General features: G+C 35.2%; 13 protein-coding genes across 13 annotated transcripts; 8 read left to right on the top strand and 5 right to left on the bottom strand.

Moving 5' to 3' along the window:
- Positions 1-357: 357 nt before the first annotated feature.
- On the bottom strand, positions 358-612 carry KABA2_14S00660 (uncharacterized protein; the record flags this gene model as incomplete). Its single annotated transcript, XM_041553193.1, has 1 exon — positions 358-612. One exon carries the CDS (start codon positions 610-612, stop codon positions 358-360), a length of 255 nt encoding a protein of 84 aa, XP_041409127.1.
- Positions 613-941: 329 nt separating this feature from the next.
- STE11 (mitogen-activated protein kinase kinase kinase STE11) lies at positions 942-3,047 on the top strand (the record flags this gene model as incomplete). The annotated part of the gene is made up of 1 exon (XM_041553192.1): positions 942-3,047. One exon carries the CDS (start codon positions 942-944, stop codon positions 3,045-3,047), a length of 2,106 nt encoding a protein of 701 aa, XP_041409126.1.
- A 489-nt stretch (positions 3,048-3,536) lies between these two features.
- Positions 3,537-4,214, bottom strand: NMD4 (Nmd4p; the record flags this gene model as incomplete). The annotated part of the gene is made up of 1 exon (XM_041553191.1): positions 3,537-4,214. One exon carries the CDS (start codon positions 4,212-4,214, stop codon positions 3,537-3,539), a length of 678 nt encoding a protein of 225 aa, XP_041409125.1.
- A 315-nt stretch (positions 4,215-4,529) lies between these two features.
- GRX8 (glutathione-disulfide reductase GRX8) lies at positions 4,530-4,856 on the top strand (the record flags this gene model as incomplete). The annotated part of the gene is made up of 1 exon (XM_041553190.1): positions 4,530-4,856. The coding sequence occupies one exon, from the start codon at positions 4,530-4,532 to the stop codon at positions 4,854-4,856; it is 327 nt and encodes a 108-aa protein (XP_041409124.1).
- Positions 4,857-5,144: 288 nt separating this feature from the next.
- Positions 5,145-7,007, top strand: MDM30 (SCF ubiquitin ligase complex subunit MDM30; the record flags this gene model as incomplete). Its single annotated transcript, XM_041553189.1, has 1 exon — positions 5,145-7,007. The coding sequence occupies one exon, from the start codon at positions 5,145-5,147 to the stop codon at positions 7,005-7,007; it is 1,863 nt and encodes a 620-aa protein (XP_041409123.1).
- Positions 7,008-7,410: 403 nt separating this feature from the next.
- On the top strand, positions 7,411-9,396 carry SSQ1 (Hsp70 family ATPase SSQ1; the record flags this gene model as incomplete). The annotated part of the gene is made up of 1 exon (XM_041553188.1): positions 7,411-9,396. The coding sequence occupies one exon, from the start codon at positions 7,411-7,413 to the stop codon at positions 9,394-9,396; it is 1,986 nt and encodes a 661-aa protein (XP_041409122.1).
- A 457-nt stretch (positions 9,397-9,853) lies between these two features.
- ELO3 (fatty acid elongase ELO3) lies at positions 9,854-10,936 on the top strand (the record flags this gene model as incomplete). Its single annotated transcript, XM_041553187.1, has 1 exon — positions 9,854-10,936. The coding sequence occupies one exon, from the start codon at positions 9,854-9,856 to the stop codon at positions 10,934-10,936; it is 1,083 nt and encodes a 360-aa protein (XP_041409121.1).
- A 262-nt stretch (positions 10,937-11,198) lies between these two features.
- On the bottom strand, positions 11,199-13,994 carry VID22 (Vid22p; the record flags this gene model as incomplete). The annotated part of the gene is made up of 1 exon (XM_041553186.1): positions 11,199-13,994. The coding sequence occupies one exon, from the start codon at positions 13,992-13,994 to the stop codon at positions 11,199-11,201; it is 2,796 nt and encodes a 931-aa protein (XP_041409120.1).
- A 1,144-nt stretch (positions 13,995-15,138) lies between these two features.
- Positions 15,139-16,563, top strand: STP3 (Stp3p; the record flags this gene model as incomplete). Its single annotated transcript, XM_041553185.1, has 1 exon — positions 15,139-16,563. One exon carries the CDS (start codon positions 15,139-15,141, stop codon positions 16,561-16,563), a length of 1,425 nt encoding a protein of 474 aa, XP_041409119.1.
- Positions 16,564-16,604: 41 nt separating this feature from the next.
- PSY3 (Psy3p) lies at positions 16,605-17,312 on the bottom strand (the record flags this gene model as incomplete). The annotated part of the gene is made up of 1 exon (XM_041553184.1): positions 16,605-17,312. The coding sequence occupies one exon, from the start codon at positions 17,310-17,312 to the stop codon at positions 16,605-16,607; it is 708 nt and encodes a 235-aa protein (XP_041409118.1).
- Positions 17,313-17,534: 222 nt separating this feature from the next.
- Positions 17,535-18,569, bottom strand: FBP1 (fructose 1,6-bisphosphate 1-phosphatase; the record flags this gene model as incomplete). The annotated part of the gene is made up of 1 exon (XM_041553183.1): positions 17,535-18,569. One exon carries the CDS (start codon positions 18,567-18,569, stop codon positions 17,535-17,537), a length of 1,035 nt encoding a protein of 344 aa, XP_041409117.1.
- A 1,284-nt stretch (positions 18,570-19,853) lies between these two features.
- On the top strand, positions 19,854-21,293 carry SEC61 (translocon subunit SEC61; the record flags this gene model as incomplete). The annotated part of the gene is made up of 1 exon (XM_041553182.1): positions 19,854-21,293. The coding sequence occupies one exon, from the start codon at positions 19,854-19,856 to the stop codon at positions 21,291-21,293; it is 1,440 nt and encodes a 479-aa protein (XP_041409116.1).
- Positions 21,294-21,677: 384 nt separating this feature from the next.
- Positions 21,678-22,973, top strand: CSR1 (Csr1p; the record flags this gene model as incomplete). Its single annotated transcript, XM_041553181.1, has 1 exon — positions 21,678-22,973. The coding sequence occupies one exon, from the start codon at positions 21,678-21,680 to the stop codon at positions 22,971-22,973; it is 1,296 nt and encodes a 431-aa protein (XP_041409115.1).
- Between the last annotated feature and the right edge of the window lie 235 nt (positions 22,974-23,208).

Genomic DNA, 23,208 nt, shown 5'->3' with positions numbered 1-23,208 from the left:
CTGTGTCTATCCCCAAACTCCTACTTCTCTAAATCAGTTATGACATCTATTATTCTTAAAAGAGTCTGCATATATAAATATATCGAACTTATTACATAATTGGTTGATATAAAATTGCTTATGTAAAAAAGAGCAAAAGGTTCAGTTGCCATTTTTTGGTTTTGCGCGAGAGTTTACTGAGACAAATTCATACATATGCTGATGCTATTTAACCATTCTTTCACTCTTTTATCTTGGATCTGTCTGTAGTTAATCATGTCATGTAGATCCTTGTATCTATTGTCTATAATATCAATAGCAGCAGTAACAACAACGATAGGGGTAGATGATGAAGATAATAAAACTTGAATATTTGGCTCATTTCTTATCGGATGTAGGCCTATGGTTACCAGTTTGTAACAGACCCCCAGCATTGTCATTATTGTTGCCTTGCTCATGCCTTATGGGGTTGTTTTTTAGAAACTCTGGACTCGAAGTGATGGCATGAGGTTTACGTAGTTGTTCCAGTGATATGATCTTAGTTTTACCTGCCCGATGGATCTCTACTGTCTTTGGGATATCATCGGTATTATTATTATCAGCAGTCTGCTTAGTGTTATTAGATTGGCTCATTGTTTTATCGTAAGTATGTCTTTTACTTTACCGTAGTTGCAACAGAAAAGAGTAAAAGAATACAGTGGCTTCGAGACTGCCCCTTAATATATACGTTCATGAATGTTAATTCTCATCGTTCTTCTCTTAATTTTGCCCTTTAGATCGCTAACTGTAAAAAGTGAAAAAAATGGTGAAATTACGAGATTCGATAGAGAGAACTCCTAAAGTCATACGAAGTAAATATAAGAAAGAAAATAGACTATATAAGAAGACACCATATAAGCTTGTTCTTAAGTTATAACAACCAATTGTGTATCGTCTTTGGGTGAAAAAAACTGAAGGATACAATGGCTGAATCGTACAGTGAAGATGGCGATGTCTCTGTTGAGAAAATACCTATGGTGACAGACACGAATACTCTTGAAATGGAACAGTTTATCCATGGTTTCCTGACAGATTTGAAATGTATAGACTATTTACCGTTGTTTACTCAATACGGATTGCTGGACGAAAACGATGTTAAATATATCGATAAAGAGATCCTGGTAGCAATGGGGATCACCAAGATTGGGGACCGTATCAGAATCTTGCGCAAAGCCAAGGGTCTCGATAAAAAAGTCGCACAGGCTCATGAGCAAGACACTACAGAACAATTGAATGATATTATTAGTAAAATAGGATCTCTGTCGATGTCTATTTCTACAGGTTTACATACAACTGATTTTGCTGGTGAGAAAAACCATGCAATTTTCATCTTAAATGATGGATCTGCGAAGAAAGTTAATATCGATGGTTGCTTCAATGCAGATTCTATTAAGAAACGGTTACTGAAAAGATTACCAGTCGATCTACTCGCTGATAGTCCCCTCGGTGGGAAATCCCAGGATGTCAGCGATTATGACGTCTTTGTCGTGGACTATACGAAAAATGTCTTACACCTGCTGTATGATGTTGAATTGGTTACCATATGCCATTCAGCTGACAGAATAGAAAAGAATAGACTAATATTTGTATCGAAGTATCAATCGCCAGGTGAAAAAGCTATCTCATTATCCAAAAAACTATATATTAAAATGTCCACTTCTGGTTGGGAGAGTAGTTCCGTCGATGACATTAAAAATCATGCAAGCCATCCTGATTTAAGAAGAAATAAATTACCAATTGATAATTCACATGAAGGAATGAGGAAGATCTTTAACCAGAGACCACCAAGTGAATTGATCTCTACCAATCTTTCAGGGTACTTCCCCACCACTGACGTTAAGAAGTTACAAAAGACTTTAAGAGATTCATATCGCCATTCCATACTTGTAAACCCTCACGGGAAAATGTCTATTAACCCTGAATCCAACAACATTGGTGACATTTTACTGAAACATTCTAGTGCTGTGGACTCTGCTTTGTTACAAAGTCTTCCACATAATCAACCTCTTGCTTCCCATTCAAGTGCCACTTCAAGGACAACTCAGAGTGATAATTCCGGCTTTATTTCCTTGTATGCTGAAGGTTCTGATTATGAGGATGAAATGGAAGAGGAAAATATGGAAACTGCAGATATGGTATCTTTACCAACTAAGATCGAGACTCCAAAGGCCTGGTTAAAAGGTGCTCGTATTGGTGCAGGCAGTTTTGGGAGTGTGTATCTTGGTATGAATGCTACCACTGGTGAGCTAATGGCAGTTAAACAAGTGAGTATTCAACCCATTATTGCCAAAGAAGAAAAACAGAAAAATGGTAACGATAAGAAATCTAAAAGAAATATATCAGATATTCATAAGAAAATGGTAGATGCTTTACAACATGAAATGAGTCTCTTAAAGGAATTACATCATGAAAATATTGTTACATATTATGGTTCTTCTCAGGAAGGTGGGAATATAAACATTTTCTTGGAATACGTTCCAGGTGGGTCCGTGTCCTCGATGTTAAATAATTATGGACCTTTTGAAGAATCATTAATTATCAATTTCACTAGACAAATATTGATTGGGGTCGCTTATCTACATCGCAAAAATATTATCCATAGAGATATTAAAGGTGCAAATATTTTGATTGATATTAAAGGGTGTGTTAAGATCACTGATTTTGGTATATCTAAAAAACTTTCTCCTTTTAATAGTAAACCACGTCCAGATAAGAGAGCTTCATTACAAGGCTCAGTATTCTGGATGGCCCCAGAAGTGGTCAAACAGACTGCGACTACGTCCAAAGTTGATATTTGGTCCACTGGTTGTGTAGTAATCGAAATGTTTACCGGAAAGCATCCATTCCCTGATTTTTCTCAAATGCAAGCTATATTCAAGATTGGTACGAATACTTCTCCAGATGTCCCATCTTGGGCAAGTGAAGTCAGTTGCAACTTTTTGAAGAGGACCTTTGAATTAAATTTCAAACAGAGACCAAGTGCTGTGGATTTATTACAACACCCTTGGTTAGATGCAAAGATTGTATAATTGATATATCCCTGTATGTAGTATATTGCAGACACAGTGATGAGACAAGCCAATGTTTTTAAAAACCCGAAGTAAATAAAAGTATACTAGTCAATATGGAAGATATTGTAATAAGTATCTATTATTGTAGATAAATACATAAAAGTATATACGAAGTTGGAGGTATATGTTACTTATAATGTAAGGTAATCAGGTATATTCTAACCACTGAAGGGTAACCAACGAACATATAATCTTAATGAGATAGATCTATCTTCAAATGGGTCACATAGAATAAAATGATTCTGATAAGTAGAATAACGCCTTCACCTGCATCTTTTCCAGTAGTAAAAAACATATTACCTTTCAATTATCCTTAAAAATCACAGAATGATCAAAGGATTGCAATATCGAATTAAAGGACGAAAATAAACATAATTTCTGTTACTTCTTCGTTGAATTATCAGTTGATAAATAGAACATAGTGGGATATTATAAAACAACAAATTACTATGGTGTCCATAATTTCCCATTCTCCCTTGAAGCGTATACTGTCTTATTAAAATCTGTCATCACAACATCCCCACCATTTTCATCTTGTTGTTTGGTTCCATTTTTTTTAATCATCTTATTAAACCTTTCACTATTTTGGAAGGATTTTAAGTTCAACTCCTTTGATAAGATATTGTCAACATCAACAATTGAACATGACGGAATATCACAAAGCTTAGCAGCTTCACGGATTTGAGGGTCCTCTGTAAGTAAGATCCAACGTAAGGGATCATTTTCATCCATATCTAAACATTTATAAGCTGCACTCTTCAATAAAGTTTTCAATCTTCTTGGTAGTCTATCAAGTGATCCTACCTGGTTGACATTAACGTCGTCCCAATTGATACTGTCCAGAATTTCTGGGAACTCTATAACAATATCGACCTTCTGTGAGGATTCATCGTCGTGACCATTACCGTAATCTGATATGTTCGTCAGAGTATCAATATATTTCAAGGATTCTTTAGCTGAAAAACTTTTACGTCTATGTTGAAGGAAGTCTAGCTCCCTCAATGTAAACGTGGGGATATATAGGTTGATGGATAGCTTCTCTGAGGGTCCGTTGCACCATCTTCTAATGTTACCAAGACCCTTCTCGAATGCAGAAGCGTCTACCACAAAATTGTACTGACTCATCGGTTTCTGGGTCAAATGTTGCTACTTCTTCTTCTTCTAAATTAAGAATAATGCAGAGTTTAGTAATCCAATGACCTCAAAATATATACGGATTTGTCTCCTCAAAGTGGCTAAACGTTTGATAGTTTTATCTCAAAGTGTGTAGATTGGTGATATGTCATCAAGCCTAAAAAGACAAAAAAAAAATTGTTAGATAATCAAAAAATGGTTGACTAACATAAGAGAAGAAAGGGAACATATAAAAAGAAAGAAGTTTAGTTCATTACAACGTTAAGAACTAAATAATTAGATTCCAACAGGACAACAGTATACAAAATGTCACATATAAAGGAAGTCGAATTGCTACTTGATGAACATAAATTCGTTCAATTTTCTGCTAATTGGTGTCCAGATTGTCAGTACGCCAACAGGATCTGGAACCGCTACAATGTTCAGGAGAAGGTAAAAGTAGTTGAAATTGGGAATTTGTCCAAGGATGAACAAGAATCCTGGAGAATATCGTTCCAGCAAGTCACTGGTAGTAGAAACTTACCTTCAATATATGTGAATGGTAAACTTTGGGGTACTGAGAGTGAATTACGTAATTATGAGGATAATAACCAATTAGAAGAAGAATTTAAGAAGATTGGACTATTGAAATAATATTGGTAAATTATAATTTAAATACACATATATTCTCTGTTATTTTTAATATATTTAAATATTACGTAAATTACTTCCTTATATTCAATGTTAAACGATATTTTTGTTTCTTAATGACTAAAGCTCTAATTTTATGGTAGTGATAGCGTTCTATGTACAATTTTCAATCGTTGAGAAAGAGAATATTTAATGAGTATCAACACTAAGGAAAAAGATACAGAGAGAAGACATAAGGCATCTAACTAAATGGTCATTGATAGTGTTTGAACTACCACACATAACTCTAGCATGGAATTTGAAGAGCTGCCGTTGGAAATTTGGCTAGAGTTGGCCGGTTATTTGAATATTACAGATCTGTTACATTTAAGGGTTACCAATAGACGCATAAAACGAAACATAACTCAACCTTCCTTATGGAAAAAACTCTGCAATAATCACTGGATAGATCAATTAAGAGTAGAGGAAGAAATATACAGAGTTCCAACTAAATCTTGTAGAAACTACCGAGACATCGATGACTGGTGTAAATATGGGAGACGCTGTTATCATTCAGATAACCACATCTTACATCGTATTGAAAAGTTAACTAAAACATATTCTTCATCAACGTACTGGAACAAATTTGATATTATATTGAAAAATAATTATGATGCAATGATCCCCATTTTAACCAAGATTATTACACAGGAATATGACATACATTCACCGCACAATTTCTCGTTTGATGTAAGAACTTGTGCACAACAATTACTCGACTATTTGAGACACGAAAAGTACTTTGAGAACGTATGGTATCAATCATTTTTTAACACAACAAATTGTGGCCAGACAGAGTCAGTATTCATGGATTTTTCAATGTTGGATCCTAGTTTTGATAGATTGGCTCCTCATATTTTAAGAGTAAGAAATACTGTTGACTCATTATTATTAGCCAAGTATAATAACCGTTTGGAGTCACTTTATTCTATTAGACCTGCTTTGAGAGTTGAAATTATTGCCAAGGAATTGTATAAAGTATTGAAAGTGGGTTCAGTAGATAAAATTACAACGGATAGAAAATATTACAACGAGGATTATTTCCTTTCAAGAATATATGCAGGTGAAGCTCTTGGTCATCCATTATTAATACTTGTCATCATTCAATCCATCTGTCGAAGATATAAAGTTGAGACATCATTAACCGAATATTATTTAGCAATTATAGATAATAATTTACAATCAGGTGGGACCTTATTGGGTGTTGATCCAAACACCCTAACTAGACAGTATTTTACAAATCGAAGTTTTGTTAAAATGTTATGTAGGGAAACGCAACTAGATGAACAAACTGTGATCGATAGCATTGTTCCTAATTTATTGAAGCCTTTGACTGTAGAAACATGTAGATACAACTTATTCTGTGATATTTCTGTGGAATGCAAGGGAAGCATATCAGACGCTTGTAACCAAGAGGGCGTCTCATCTGGAGATGTGCATTCGATGAACATCCGATATGAACATATTATGAAATATTTCCCTCATAGTAAGCAACAGATACCCAATAAAATAATGAAATATATAGAAAGTATTGATGAGAGAGTACTACAACTCGATGGACATAATGAAGAAAACTCGATTAAGTTAGATGTAAGATCTTTGAAACGTGATAAAGAATATAAAGAACTATTAAAAATAGTGAAGAACACGTACCCTAGCGATTGTGTTCATATATTTTCACCTGGTCTTATTAATGAAAGTTATACCTATCTTGATTGGTTAATGGACAGCCGTTCCATTTCTATTGATCCAAATGAATTGTCACAAGAAAACAATTTTGGGACATTTTCAACTTACAGAGCCACAGAATTAGTATGTGTGTTAACACCATTATACAAGTTAACGGATCTACAATACGTCACAATTATGGATTGTGTAGGAGATGTCAAGATAGTGAGTTCTAACCTAGTAGGAGACATTCTTCAAGATAACTCTCAAATTGAAAAATTTCTACAAATTATAATGCCACATAACGAACTTGGTTATCTATTCGAGAGTGTCGATTGGACTACGGGACGTCTCCTGATAAATGATCGAATACGATCATCCTTTCAATCGAGATCAATTAGTCCGGGGGGTGCTATTGTATTTGAAGCGGATCATGTACCTGTATAACCCTATTGGTATGATTTCAAAAGTAGTTACATATTGACACATATATAACATTACGAACGTATATAGGAAAGAAATTCACAGCATATATATTATTTGTCTTGATGACCTTATACGCTTCCATATAGTCAAACGTATTTGTCAGTCATAACTGTGGTGATTGTAAAGTCATCGCCTTTATTGTTTTGTTTATTTTGAGCAAAATTGAAAAATAGTTTGCGACGATTAATAATAAAGGGACACCTTGCTTAATAATACGACAAATAAGAGCAGAGAGACGCACTCCACAGTAAGAACAACTTCAGTCTTATTGCATTATTGAATATTTAGTAGGCTAGACTGATAGTATATTATTAAATTTAAAAAGAACATTATAAGATCACTATATGAACTAGAAAGAATCGCCATGCTAAGATCATCTATGAAATCGTCATCATTTCCCAGAGTATTAAGAAGGTTAGCCTCAACCAAAAGTAGCAAAGTTATTGGTATCGACTTGGGCACTACAAATAGTGCTGTAGCATATATTAGAGATGTAAAAGATAAAAAATCGGCAACAATCATCGAGAATGACCAAGGGCAGAGAACAACACCATCAATCGTATCATATACCGTTAACCCTACCTCGAATAAGATAGAGAAAGTTTTGGTTGGGTTACAAGCCAAGAGACAACAAATGATTAATCCCGAGAATACATTTTTTGCCACAAAGAGACTAATTGGTCGTTCCTTCAACGATGAAGAGGTCCAAAGGGATATGAAGAGAGTACCTTTTAAAATAATGAAAGGGAGCACAAATGGTGATGATGTATCTCTTAAGATAAGTAATGGAGAATCAAAATCACCTAAAGATATTGGTGCGGCCATTTTGACCTATTTGAAGACTACTGCTGATAGTTACCTTAACGAGCACATAGATAAAGCTGTAATCACAGTTCCGGCATACTTCAATGATTCACAGAGACAAGCCACTAAGGAAGCTGGGAAATTGGCAGGTTTAAATGTATTGAGAGTAGTTAATGAACCAACGGCTGCTGCACTAAGTTTTGGTTTAGATGATAAAATGAAGAATGGAGAAAGAAAGAACGGATTACTTGCTGTTTATGATCTTGGTGGTGGTACATTTGATATTTCAATCCTTGATATCGAGGATGGTGTATTTGAAGTCAGATCTACTAATGGTGATACACATCTTGGCGGTGAAGATTTTGATAATATTATTGTTGATTATCTTTTGAAACAATTTATAAGCCAGAATGGTGACGAACAAAAATTATCATTGCAAACATTACAACAAAACCGTGCTTTGATGCAAAGATTAAGGGATGCGGCTGAGAATGTAAAGATTCAGTTATCACATGTCAAGACTGCAACAGTGGATATTCCTTTCCTGTGTAACAACTTACATTTACATTTAGAAATGAAAGAGGAGGAATTAGACAATATGACTTTACATTTAATCAACAAGACAATTCCACCAGTAAAAAAAGCGTTAAGAGATGCAGATATCGAGACTGAAGATATTGATGAGGTCATTATGGTGGGTGGGATGACTCGTATGCCAAAGATTAGAAAAACTGTGGAAGATCTATTTAATAAGAAACCAAATACTTCGGTAAATCCAGATGAGACCGTGGCTATTGGTGCCGCTATACAAGGTGGTATCATATCTGGTGAAATCAAGGATGTATTATTATTAGATGTCACACCATTGACATTGGGGATAGAAACTATTGGGGGTGCATTTTCACCATTGATCCCAAGGAACACTACTGTGCCAGTGAAAAAGACTGAAATATTCAGTACTGGTGTAGATAATCAAACTGGTGTAGAAATTAAAGTGTATCAGGGTGAAAGAGGTTTGGTACGTAACAATAAATTGATTGGCAATTTCCAACTGGCTGGGATTCCACCTATGCCAAAAGGTATGCCACAGATAGCTGTGACATTTGACATCGATGCAGACGGCATCATAAACGTATCTGCAGCAGAGAAGAGTAGTGGTCAAGCAAAATCTATCACAGTGGTAGCCAACCAAAGTCTCACCGAAAAAGAAATCAATAAATTGGTGGAAGAGGCAAATGAAAACCGTGATTCAGACAACACAATAAGAAAGAGACTCGAATTAATCACAAAGGCCGACATAATGGTCAGCGACTCAGAGGCAGCATTTGAGAAATACAAAGATACTATATCTGGCGATAGTCAATACGGAGAAGTGCTTAACGAATTACAAGCTCTAAGGGTGATGATTGATACATTTAAGAAGGAAGCGAACGACACCAAACTGGACGTGAACGTAATCAAACGGTCTACAGACACCCTCCAGAATAAAGCGTTCAAATTGTTCCAAAGAGTAACAGCATCCCAAAAAGAAGCACAAAATAATTAAATAGATAAATAAATAAATAAAAACGATAAGGATATGTAGATAATCGAATGCCCATCAATAATTGACGCGTTTATATTAGTCAACTTATACTTTACTTGACGCGTTTGAAACGAGGCAGCACGTGACTGCTACAGCTAAAATTGATTTTTGTAGTGAAAAATTTTCCAATTTTTTTTTGCTGAACTGCGCGGTCTTTTGAAAGATTTGATGCAATTTTTGATCTTTCAGAGGTTGGACAACATCAACATCATGAACATCAACAACAACGTCCACGGCGACGTTTTTGGTGGGATAATTTAATGGTAAACATCTTTTGCTAGACGTTGAAAGTGAACTGGAGTTTTTGATCTTGTTTATACTATATTTATAGATATTTTATATTGGTTATCTTACTCCGGTCAATAATAGAAAAGAGTTTAAGTACTTCTTTGGGCCTGTCATTTTATCTGCTTTTACCATGAACCAAGTCGCTGAAGAAGCTGTTGAACAAGCAGCTGAACAAATATTTGATCAAGTGATCAGTAATTCTACCAATGTACTAGATTTTCTACACTTAGACCAATTACCTTCCTGGGTCTCTTACGATATCCCAACCATACAACATCCATTTGGTTTAGAATTATGGCCTATCTTCTCTAAGGCATTTGAATACTTCGCCGGCTACCCAGCCGAAGATTTCCAATTTATTCATAATGAGACCTTCATGGCCAATGGTCAACATGCCATTGGTTTGATTATTGTTTACTACATTGTCATCTTTGGTGGTCAAGCTATCCTAAAAAAATTGAATGCTTCCCCAATGCATTTTAAGATTATTTTCCAATTGCATAACTTGTTTTTAACTACTGCATCCCTAGTTTTATTGTTGCTATTAGTTGAACAATTAATTCCAATGGTTTACCAACATGGTTTATTGTATTCTATCTGTTCTCCTCATGCTTTTGCTCCAAAATTGATCACTTTGTACTATTTCAACTATTTGACCAAATACATTGAATTGCTTGACACTGTGTTCTTAATCTTAAAGAGAAAGAAGTTATTGTTCCTACATACATATCACCATGGTGCTACTGCTCTATTGTGTTACACCCAATTAATGGGTCGTACATCTGTTGAATGGGTTCCAATTACTTTGAATTTGGCTGTCCACGTTGTCATGTACTGGTACTATTTCTTAAGTTCTTGCCATATTAGAGTCTGGTGGAAACAATGGGTCACTAGATTCCAAATCATCCAATTTTTGATTGATTTAGTGTTTGTCTATTTTGCCACTTATACTTTCTACGCTCATAAGTACGCTGATGGTATCTTGCCAAACAAGGGTACTTGTTACGGTACACCAGATGCTGCTGCATATGGTTATTTGATTCTAACCTCATACTTGGTTCTATTCATCTCTTTCTACATTAGTTCATACAAGAAATCAGGTAGAAAGAATGAAAAGAAGAATGAATCCACTACTGGTAAAGACGTTACCTCTTCTGCCAAGACTACTGGTTCCAAGAGCAAATCTACCAAGGCTACCTCTAGAAAGGCTTAACTAAGTATATCAAAAAGTATTTGCATTTTTTGTGAACGTTAGTTTTATCTTTTCACGTTGTATTTTTGCCTTTTCTATATAGATAAATTTATGTATTAATCTTACATAAATGAGAAATACATATATTTCAAATAAGACGTGAATTATTTATTATGCTTTTAATATATGGACCTATGAATATATATTTTATTCTTAAGGATGAAAATATTTCCTATTTTTACAACTTCGATATTTGACTACAAGAGTAAAACATATAGTTACTTTAATTATATTCGCATGCTGATGGTAACGTATCTATATCAAAATCAACTTTCCCAACATAAAATTGTTCATTAAACAATTTTATCTTAATAACATCTTCAAAATATTCTTCGCCTAATTGTGATTTGAAATCCTTCAAAAAGGAATAATCTTGTCTTATTGAAGATGCTGCTTGCGTTGTAATAATACGCATCAATAATTTTGTTATTATATTATCTTCTCTATCTAAATATTGTTGCCAAAAGGCATCACATACGGGCATCTTGATTTCTATTAATTGTTCCATCAAATTTATAGGTTCATCTTTATTTCCAAAAGATATACCCTCTTCTTCATCTGGAATCGATGAAGATTGTTGATGATTCCAGACAAGACCATTTTTTGTAACATAACCAGTTCCTTCACAGAAGGCAAGGTATGACTTCGGTATAATTGCATTTACTGTCGTCAAATACTTATATAAATCTTCCTGTATCGATAGTAACAGCAAATCGGAAATTATTTTTGGTAAATCCAAATGTATGGCTTGACCTTGTTTGTTGCGAGGTTCATTCGAGGATTGACCATCCATCGAGTCCATTGTATCATCATTTTCATCGTCACATGCAATCGTGTCGCCTCCATCGTTTTGTGACATTTCATTGAAAATTGTTGAAGAGTCAATCTCTTGTAAATCAATAAATGGACTCAAACGAGCTAGAATAGCTTTTGAGACTATTTTGACAATATCGGATAATGAAGTAGAATCAAACGTATACTCTAAAATTTCTCTTTCAAATACTGCTATGGGACACATAAACATTGACACTAAGATCATATCATCTTGAATCAATAGTCCTTTATTCCGTTTAACACGTTCCAGCACCTTTTTTATACTATTCAAGATTGGATCTAATCTAATTTGACGAATTAGAGTAACCAAATGCCTTTCGATGGCAAACATGGATAATAGGGTGTATAGTCCACCTGTAGGTGGGCCTGAGACATAATATAAAATTATTTTATTGAATGAATTTAAAAATTCATATAATTTAGCCATGACTAAGAAGTCAGATTTTTCGAATTTTTTAATGCCAGTTAAATTTGCTTGAACACTGGTAATGTAGGATTCCATTTCCAAAAACGTTTCAAGAGCTAGAGAGGCGGTAGAATATCTTTGACGATCAAAATAGACCATTGCATTAGCATTTGTGTTACCTAATCTCTCAGAGGCTATCTCTTTAAATCTACTTAATTCCCATGAGTTAGACCTAATAGCATCATAAAATTTGTTAATTTTATCAAAAATTGTGTTGGAAGAAGGATCAGTACTGGAGATATCAATAACATTATCCAAAATTTGGTTCTCTCTATCATTATCGCTAAATATGTTGTTAGAAGTAATGTTGGTATTATTATTATTATTATCATGATTATTATTATTATCTATTGGTAGTTTATTACCAAACAAAGGTAAGATGATATCTTGTAGAAACGTCACAAAGCAATCATGAAATGGACTCACTTTGTTATTAGTATTCGCATTTTGTAAAAAATCATAATTATCAGAATTCGACAACGCCAATAAACGTTCATGTGGCAACGTAATAGAAACAATTGATTTTGATAAGGATGGGATTCTTTGTATAGTTTTCAACAATTGAGACCTACAAGTGACTATACCCATTTCTTTACTCAGTGGATCTCCACGGTCTATTGCCAAAGGTAACGATTTAATAGTATGAGATAATGAATCATAAAATTGTAAAGTCAAGATGGATGTTGAATTAGCCCAAACGTTAAAAGTTAAAGAAAAAAAATTCATCTTCGTCACTTCATTGAGTTGTCTTTTAATCATCACCAGCAATTGGTCGTCGATAGGTTCTTTTGATTTTGATAATTGGAATTTATCCACAATCAGTTGAGTATCTAAAGTGTTCCGAGTAGCAGTTCTTTGAACGAGCGAATCTATCTGTTCTGAGATCGATCTTACGCTATCCATAATATCAAACATTGATGGAATATTTTCATTTGAGCTCTTACCTAATAACAATTTAACTGCATTGTCTTCTAAAAATTGTAGAGGCAAATTTTCAGCGGCAATTATTACTGCCAGAATTTGAGTCATTTGAAAATGTTTATCCCTTTTACGTTTTGACACTTTTTTATTCATACGTGAATCAGCAACAACCTTAACACCATTCACGGCATTTTCAATACCATCTTCGGTAACTATATCGGAAGTTTTACACTTTTGGGTATTTTTGTCAGCAGCAGCATCAGTGACATCAACACGAGAAGGTGATGTAGTTGTTTCCTTATTAAAGTTCTGTAACTGTTCGATCTGCGGCATACCAGTTTCATTATTTCCAAACTGGTAAAAATCGTCATTCTTGTTTATTCCATGAATTTCCATCAAATGATTAATCATTTCAAGGTTCAATGGTCTTCTAGTAATTGGGTTCAACCTATGAATCACAATTCTGCAATGTTTACATTTAACATCATGAACCGTATTTCTATATGCCAAATAATGAGACCAAAACCTATTTTTGGTCTTATCGATCAGTTGCACAGGGATCCATCGATTACCGTGATCATCAATAACTACTTCGTGTTGAAATTGTTCCGGCACTTTAATACGTTCTACCAATTTCTTATGCGATCTTTTCTCATTGGCATCAGAATGTTTCTTAGCACTATGAACAGGAGACGATGGTGGTTGACTATTTCTAGGAGACGATAGCGGTTGATTCATTCTATTGCTTTGAAGAACTGGCGGTAGTATCAAGCCACTGGTCAATTCACTTACTTCCATAATAATAATAGTCGATATCTTATTTAGCCGCCGTCAAATTCCGAATCCGGTATTGATATTCTATATCGCAGATGGAGAGAGGGGGGTTTAATAAAAATATGCGAATCACAACGAATAAAAACATTATTTTCCCCAAATTATGGTGATCTTAGCCCTCACTCGCCGAACAACAAACCCTTCTGAAGAGAACGAAAAGAAAATTTGTTAGTATCTTCTGCAATTCGCCCTTTACCCTTCCCGGTAATAAAAACTGGAAAAGCAGGAATTTCGTTCTTACGACGGCGTATGGAAGGGGGGGCAAAGAAATAGTACACACCGTTGATAGTGACGGTCCGCCCGTATTAGTAACCGATTCTCGGAGACACACTTCCTCCCCGTCCCCGTCCCCGCCCGTAACAATAACGCAAATTTGCGTTATTTTTATTTGAAATTGAAAAAAAGTTAAGAGAAAGAGAAAGAGAAAGCGAGAAACACAGCCGTCCCGTACAGAAAACTAACAAAATTCTTGTCACAGCCGCGGAAAGTGCGGCATTTTTGTTTTCGATTTTCGAACGGCGCACAAATTCCTTCAGAGTTGTCTGCCTCTCTCGCACGTGCAGTTCTGTGTGAATTCTGGTCCATATAACCAAAGACGGCTACTCAGGGAAGAAGCTGTTCGTATTACATAATATTTTGGCTGCCCTCCGCCCTCCGCCCACTGCTCTCTTCTGCCCTGTGCTCTGCCCCCACACTTCAAGAGAACTTAGTAGCCGTGACAATAACGTGGGGGGAGATCAAGCAGCCTACCAATAAATTTTCTTGTTTGCGCCGCCCCTGGCGATGATGACACTGCAAAACACACACACACACTCAGATGGTGGGAAAAAAACTGGGATCTTGTTCAAGCCGTAGGGGCTAAATAATCATGTCCTTTTCATGGTTCAATCCATCCAGTTGAAAAATTTATTACTAACAGATGATGCAATGCCATTTTTTTCAATCTTTCTTTCTCTATATATATATCAATATGCAGATTGATTTGAATAAGCTGCTACATTTTTTTTTTGTTTAACTAGTCCCTTTGCAAACACTCTCAATATATTACCAATACACATCGATAGAGAGACCGATACATACATAGTGTTACAACCAACACAAAACAAATATGAGCATTTCAAATATACCGCCTGCTTTGTCTCCTGTCTCAAGCACAACTTCCTTTCAAACGCTTCCGTCTACTCTTCCTCCAAGTGCAGGTAACAACAACAACAACAGCAATACAGCTACAACGACCTCCACAACAAATTCCGTTTCAACATCGCCGCATTCGTATTCCTTAGATAAGTACCATGAACCTTCGTCTGCTGAAAAATTCAAACGCGCTAAAAATATGTCGTTGCCGCCCATCTCGTCGTTCGATAATCTGATTCGTGCAGCTGAGAAACAGTATGCTTTAGGTAGTGGCAGTGGCACTGATAACAACAACAATAACAACGGCAACGGCGGTAACAACGGCGGCTCGATATTCCATGTAGGAACACCTGTTGGTAATTCCTTAAATAATATGAATCACAGTATTTCAAGAACAAATATGTTAAGTTATCAACTCTCTACTCAAGGAGCAGTAAGTGGTCAAAGAGAATCACGTAGTAGCGGTGCAAATTCAAATACTCCTGCAACTGCATCTGCAATTACTCAACGGTCTTACCCTGGTAATGACAGTAATTCTCATACAAACGATTCTCGTTCAACCTCGAATAGATCGTCCTCTTTATTAGTATCGTCACCAACAGATTCTATAAACAGTACGACAACAACAACCACGACTACTAGTTCGATAATGATACCGGAATATAGATTAAGTGGACCCCCACCGGTTTCTTCTACTGTAGTGTCTATTTCTAACTCGGCGGCTTCTGTAAAACCAGATACTGAGAATACCAGTCTTTCTACAAAAAATATTGGTGCTAATGTTAATAATAACAATAGAACAAAAATTGTAAAACCTAGGAAAAAGAAACAATGCCCGTTATGTCTAAATTATTACGCAAATTTATCAACTCATAAATCTACACATTTAACACCGGAGGATAGACCGCATAGATGTCCCGTTTGCGAGCGTGGCTTTGCAAGAAATAATGATTTGATTAGACATCGGAAACGTCATTGGAAGGATGAATTGATGGTGGCAGTGTCGCCGGCGACATTACAAGATAATTCACCATCGAATTCTAACAATGGAGTAACCAATTCAAAACAATCTCAATTAAGATCTTTACATCAAATTAAAGGAACATTTAAATGTCCTTATAATTCGATTTTGATTAAATTGGATATGGAAATGTATCCTCATAAGAATAAACCTTTAAACTTTGAAACTTCAAATTGCCATCAAACGGGTGTGTTTTCTCGTTGCGATACTTATAAGAATCATTTAAAGGCTTTACATTTTGAATATCCTCCTGGAACCAAAAAGAAAGATCGTAGTATTGTTCCTGGGAAATGTAAGCATTGTGGATCAAAGTTTGAAAATGTGGATACATGGTTAAATACCCATGTTGGGAAAAATTGTGGTTACACATATCATTAACATTTTACTTACTTATATATATTATAATAAACTTTATTTATTTATTTATTTAATTGGCGAACTTGTTTAGTCGATGGATCACGAACCATTACAAGATCCATATCATTAACATAATTTGACATTATTGTATTGTTAGTGGAATTAAAACTATGTTCTATCCCTTGATAAAATTCATTATTTAAACTTGTGCTAACATACCAACAACCAAATGTTCGTTGAATATTTTTAATTAATTTGAAAAGAATATTTAATGATTTAGTGTCCGTAGTGCTATCTGTATGAAGATATGACAAATTATCGATTATTATACCTTGTAATGAGTTTTCCTCCTTCTTATTACTTTGATGGCAATCATTTTTATCTATGGAACATTCTCTTTGTAATGTATTTGTAGGGTTTGCATTTATTCTGGCTAAAAAACATATCACCCCTTCAAGAGTGAATAATTCTTCAGAGTTAGCATACCATACATTAGGTAATAACAATGGATCATTCAATAAAGTGTTTTTCCATGCTGACACAATATCAATGATTAATACTTTACCATTGGCAGTTATATTTTCTTTCAATAATCGTCTCTTGAAATCATGTATTTTAAAATCAGGTTCAATTAAATGTAATGTTCGTATTCTTCCTGTTTTTGAATCGGTCAAGGTCGTGGTGATTCCAGGATCTATAGTTATTAGTTGTTCTTGTGGATGATAATACTGTGATAATGAGTATATTTTACAATGAGCTAACACTTCCATTGTTCTACTTAAACCCCTTTGTTCGTACTCCTTGAACAGTTGTAAATAAATATTTCGTAATTGTCTGTGTGGTTTATTTCATTAAATATGTACTATTATTTATTAAATCTTGAGGCGAGGGCGATGATGCGGCGTAAATTACATTACAAATAGATGAATATGTATGTATATAGAAAGAGAGAGGGAGAGTGGAAAGGGGGACGTAGCATTAATTTGATTTGTCTACAATTTACCAATATGTTTCAAATATTTGTCGACGTCGTCGTTTGAACCCATCCATACTGAAGACTTATCGTGAATATGAGTTGGACATAAGTCCAAGATTCTCTGACCTTGATCATTAACAGCTTTCCCACCAGCTTGTTCTACTAGCATAGCCATTGGGAATGCTTCATACAATAACCTTAATTTACCGTTTGGATTCTTCTTATCGGCTGGATAAGAAAACAGACCACCATATAGAAACGTTCTATGTAAATCAGCAACCATTGAGCCGATATATCTTGCGGAGTAAGGTTTCCCGTCATGATCCTGTGGTTTTTTCAAAGAATCGATGAATTCGACAATATGTTTATCCCAATAATATGAATTCCCTTCATTTATTGAATAAATTGATCTTTGTGATGGGATTCTTAATTCTGGGTGTACAAGGATGAATTCACCTAAAGTATTATCTAAAGTGAATCCACTCACACCATTTCCAAGGGTTAACATTAAATGAGTGGATGCACCGTACATAGCGTAACAAGCACCGACCATTTCAGCACCATGTCTAAGAACGTCAGCAGTAGAACCTGTGGAACCAGGTAAGATTCTAAATATTGAGCAAATAGTACCAACGGATACACCTGCATCTAGGTTTGAAGAACCGTCAATTGGATCGCAACAGATTGCATATTTTGAATCGTTATGATGGAAAATGATCATATCTTCTTGTTCTTCTGAGATCACAAGTTTAACAATCCCACTTGCGCTCATTGCATTAATAAAAATTTCATCACCCAGAACATCTAATTTTTTTTGCTGATCACCTGTAGAATTGGTATTACCTGTAATACCGACTAAATTAATCAATTCTGCTTTACGAATTGTTTGTGAAATAAATTTGAATGCAAAACCTAGTGCATTTAATACTAGTGTAAAATCACCTTTAGCACCTTTAATTGATTGTTGAGTTTCAATAATAAAACGCGGTAACGTAACCAAATCAGTGTTAATATCTTCCAGGGAATCTCTTCTGTGACTAATTGCGGGCATCTTCTTGGGTGTAGGGTTTGTGTATGTGTGTGAATATACTCAATTTATTTTTCAAAAGTAAGAAATTATAATTCCAACTAAATAAAAGCTACAAAGATAAAGTAATTAGTTAATTCTGATTGTTTATTCATACATATATATATATATATATATATGAATGATGGCAAATCCATATTTTATCATAAAAGGAGTAGGTTGCCAGCCATACCCTAAATATAATGTATGTATTATTTTTACAACGAACGAATCATAGGAAAAATACGATAAATGTAGGACATTAGAATAAAAGCTCACTATTAACGTGGGATATACATATTATTATGAAACGTGGGATATAAGCTAGCCGCTGACCCGAAACCCCGATATGTCAAAACAACCGTTCCAGGGTCTTTTCTCTCCTCTTTTATTGCCATTTATCCGAGGATTACATAAATATGTGAGGCTACCCATTCCCATTCCCTCTTTTTTTAACAGACGAACCCGCGTGCAATAACCGGATTTCGTTCTGTTCGGTAGCTTTCCCGAACAGATATCCCTTTCGGATGAATGGAATAATCTGTTTTTTAGCGAGGAAAAATATTTGCAGTATATTAGGGGTATGGCTGTGCATATGCTGCTCCCCGTGCACAGTGACACAATATGGTGAGGGAGCACCGCATCCCTCCAGACCTTGCGACATATATATATAGCCGAGGGCGTGAATGTAATTTCAATACAATTCAAAATTTTGTTGGGGTGCATCACTCCAAACGGCACACACGTGACCCGACGCGTAAAGTTATTCTATTTTCACATTCTCACTGAATTTCGGTTTTCGCGTATTTCTCTTATTTTGTCCCTTTGCACGAAGAACAGCTTTTTTTTTGTTCGTTTTGTTTGATTCACGGCAACGGCAACAGCAACAGCGAAAGAGACAGAGAGAACGGGTACGCGTGTGCAAGTTTTGTATGTAAATATTTACTATGTTGACGTGGCCTCTCTCTCTGCCAGCTAAAGAAAAGACGCGATTCCATTTCCATTTTCATTGGATTTGTGCTTACGTACTGCAACACGAACATTGGTAAAGAAATTTTTCATTATTATTGAATCATTCCTAATGGACACTCAAAGGTCTCGCTGTCAATAACTTCATAACCTATACATACGTATATATATAACTATACCTGAACTTGATAGTAGTAGATCATATATATATTTTTGTGTTTGTACGTATCGTATCTATTAGTTTAGTATCATATTATTAACAAAACTATCCAGTTATACACATCTACATCTACATACATAATGTCCTCTGTTCGTCTGTTGGACTTATTTAAGCCATTTGAAGCTTTCTTACCTGAAGTTATTGCTCCAGAAAGAAAAGTGCCTTACAATCAAAAATTGATTTGGACTGGTGTCTCTCTATTAATCTTTTTGATTCTAGGTCAAATCCCATTATATGGTATTGTCTCTGCTGAGACTAGTGATCCTTTATATTGGTTAAGAGCCATGCTGGCTTCTAATAGAGGTACTCTAATGGAATTAGGTGTCTCCCCAATCATCACCTCTTCCATGATCTTCCAATTCTTACAAGGTACTCAATTGATCTCTATCGATCCAAAAAATAAACAAGATCGTGAATTGTTTTTAGTTGCTCAAAAAGTTTGTTCTATTGTCTTGACCTTCGGTCAAGCTTTAGTCGTCGTATTGACTGGTAATTACGGGAAACCAAGCGATTTAGGTATTGCCATCTCTTTAATCTTAGTTTTCCAATTGATGTTTGCTTCCTTCATCGTTTTATTATTAGATGAATTGTTAACTAAAGGTTACGGTCTAGGCTCAGGTATCTCTTTGTTCACCGCTACAAACATTGCCGAAACTATCTTCTGGAAAGCGTTTGCTCCAACTACCGTTAATACTGGTCGTGGTAACGAATTCGAAGGTGCTGTCGTCGCTTTCTTCCATTTGATCTTCGTTAGAAAGGATAAGAAGAGAGCTCTTGTCGAAGCCTTCTACAGAACTCCTTTACCAAACATGTTCCAAGTTCTGGCTACCATCGTTGTCTTCTTATTTGTTCTATATTTACAAGGTTTCAACTACGAAATTCCTGTGAGATCTACTAAGATCAGAGGTCAAGTAGGTTCTTTCCCAATTAAATTGTTCTACACTTCTAACACTCCAATCATGTTACAATCTGCTTTGACTTCAAACGTTTTCTTAATCTCTCAAATGTTATATCAAAAATTCCCAAATAATGCTGTCATTCGTTTGATCGGTGTCTGGGGTAACAAACCAGGTTCTCAAGGTATGTCCGCTTTGTCAGGTCTGGCTTACTACATCCAACCAATCGTCTCCGTGAAAGAATTCTTCTTAGATCCAATCAAGTCGGTTATCTACATCGCTTTTGTTCTAGGAACTTGTGCCTTATTCTCAAAGACTTGGATTGAAATCTCAGGTACCTCTCCACGTGACGTTGCCAGACAATTCAAAGAACAAGGTATGGTCATTAATGGTAAGAGAGAGTCAAACGTCTACAGAGAATTGAAGAAGATCATTCCAACTGCTGCTGCATTTGGTGGTGCAACCATTGGTGCCTTGTCTGTGGGATCCGACCTTTTAGGAACTTTAGGTTCTGGTGCCTCTATCTTGATGGCTACTACCACCATCTACAGTTACTACGAAACTGCCGCTAAGGAAGGTGGTTTCTCTAAGGATTTGGTTCCAGGCTTCTCTGATCTAATGTAGATAATCCCTGCACAAAGAAAAAAAATCCCTTCATCATCATCGATATATATATATCCATATATCTATACATTTCTATAATTTTTTTTTCCAATAATAATATTAAATTACGTTATAGATACCTCATACCATGTTTCTCTATATTTATATGGATTATTTATAGGTATCGTTGCTCGTTTGCATTGTTCGTATAACCTATTTGCTGATCCTAGATTAGCGGCGCGTTGCTCAACAAGCCCATTCATTTTCTTTTCATCCATTCTCCTATACATTTATATATATATATCGAGAGAGATGTACATAATATGTCTGGATCATGCTAGTTCGTAAGGTTTTTACTGTATATATTGATGAGGATGGAAGCATAATAATCACAGTTCATATATTATGGTCGAGGATAAGAATTCTATTAGTGGTAAATTGCAACCTGGACCCAACTACAATAAGATCACTGACGAGAAAGAGGTCGTATTGAAACAAATATGGACTAATTTGTTTCATTTGTGGAACGTAGAAGTAGATGGGACCAATGCATTTAGTGATCGTCGTCTTACTGCTTATAACACCCATAGCAGTACTGAGTCTGAAAAGAAACCAAAGAAAAAATCATCAGGCGGTTGGTTTGGATTTGGTTCGAGTTCCTCTACTTCAAGTGATGCAACGGGCGGTAATGAACACGACTCGATGGGTATCAATTCTTATGAAAAGGGAGTCGTACATTCTTCATTTGATGGATTAGATGCAAAATTGGCTGAAAAAGTGTTTTGGGATATGTTGAGAGTAGATCCTCCAGATTCCACTATATGGAGATTCTCTAGTGCCAGGAAGTTTAATTCAAGCAAAGCCACTAAAATGATTGCTCACACTATTAAGTTTCGTTCAGAACATAATATGGAACAACTATTGAATAAAGGTGATTATGATGTGTTTAAGAATAAAGAAGAAGGTGTGATCTTGAATTTTAACTTACAAAAAGCTGTTATTGTTGGAAGAGATCTTAAAGAAAGACCATTTATCTTAGTGAGACCTAAATTCCATCATTCTCATGAACAAACTGAAGCAGATATCGAAAAGTTTGCATTAATTGTTATTGAAATCTCTCGATTATATATGAGAACTGGTTACACTTCAATCATATTTGATTTGACAGATTTCAGTTTATCGAATATGGATTATGCTCCAGTAAAGTTCTTAATCACTTGTTTTGAAGCTCATTATCCAGAATCTTTAGGGTGTCTGTTAATTCACAATGCTCCTTGGTTGTTCAGTCCAATTTGGAACATCGTAAAGAACTGGCTGGATCCAGTAGTTGCCTCAAAGATCATATTCACTAAGAATTTGAGTGAGTTGACAAAATTCATTGCAAAGGAAAACATTCCAAAATATTTAGGTGGCGAAAATGATTTTGATCTAGATAACTATGTCCCACCAGATGGTTCTCACGATGAGGCATTGAATGATACTGCAGGTAAAGATGCAGTATTAGTATTAAGAGAGCAATTGATTGCTACCTACAAAGAATTAACAGTGAAATGGATCGAGACAAATGATCCAGAAAAATCAAAGGAAATATGGAACCAAAGAGTTTCCATTGGTCAAGAAATTACAAATAATTATTGTGAATTGGATAAGTTCATTAGATCCAGATCCTACTATGATATCACTGGTACATTGGAGATTTGATTTGCCAAAAACGTATACTGGATAGCATATTCATACATTGTTTGAGTTGATCTTTTTCTATATATATCACAAGTACGACTAATTTATATAATTACCTGATAGAAAATGATAATCACCATCCTTCCTATCGCGTTGCACTAATTAGCCGTGGGATAGATACAATTAATAATTTTTAATAAAGTAAACAAACAATAAATATTGACGCTTTTGAAATAACATATTAACTTAAACAGAG

The sequence above is a fragment of the Maudiozyma barnettii genome, assembly GCF_903064755.1.
Source record: "Maudiozyma barnettii strain CLIB 1767 genome assembly, contig: KABA2_14, whole genome shotgun sequence".
NCBI classification, from domain to species: domain Eukaryota; kingdom Fungi; phylum Ascomycota; class Saccharomycetes; order Saccharomycetales; family Saccharomycetaceae; genus Maudiozyma; species Maudiozyma barnettii.
This window is presented reverse-complemented; position numbering and strand designations above follow the sequence as displayed.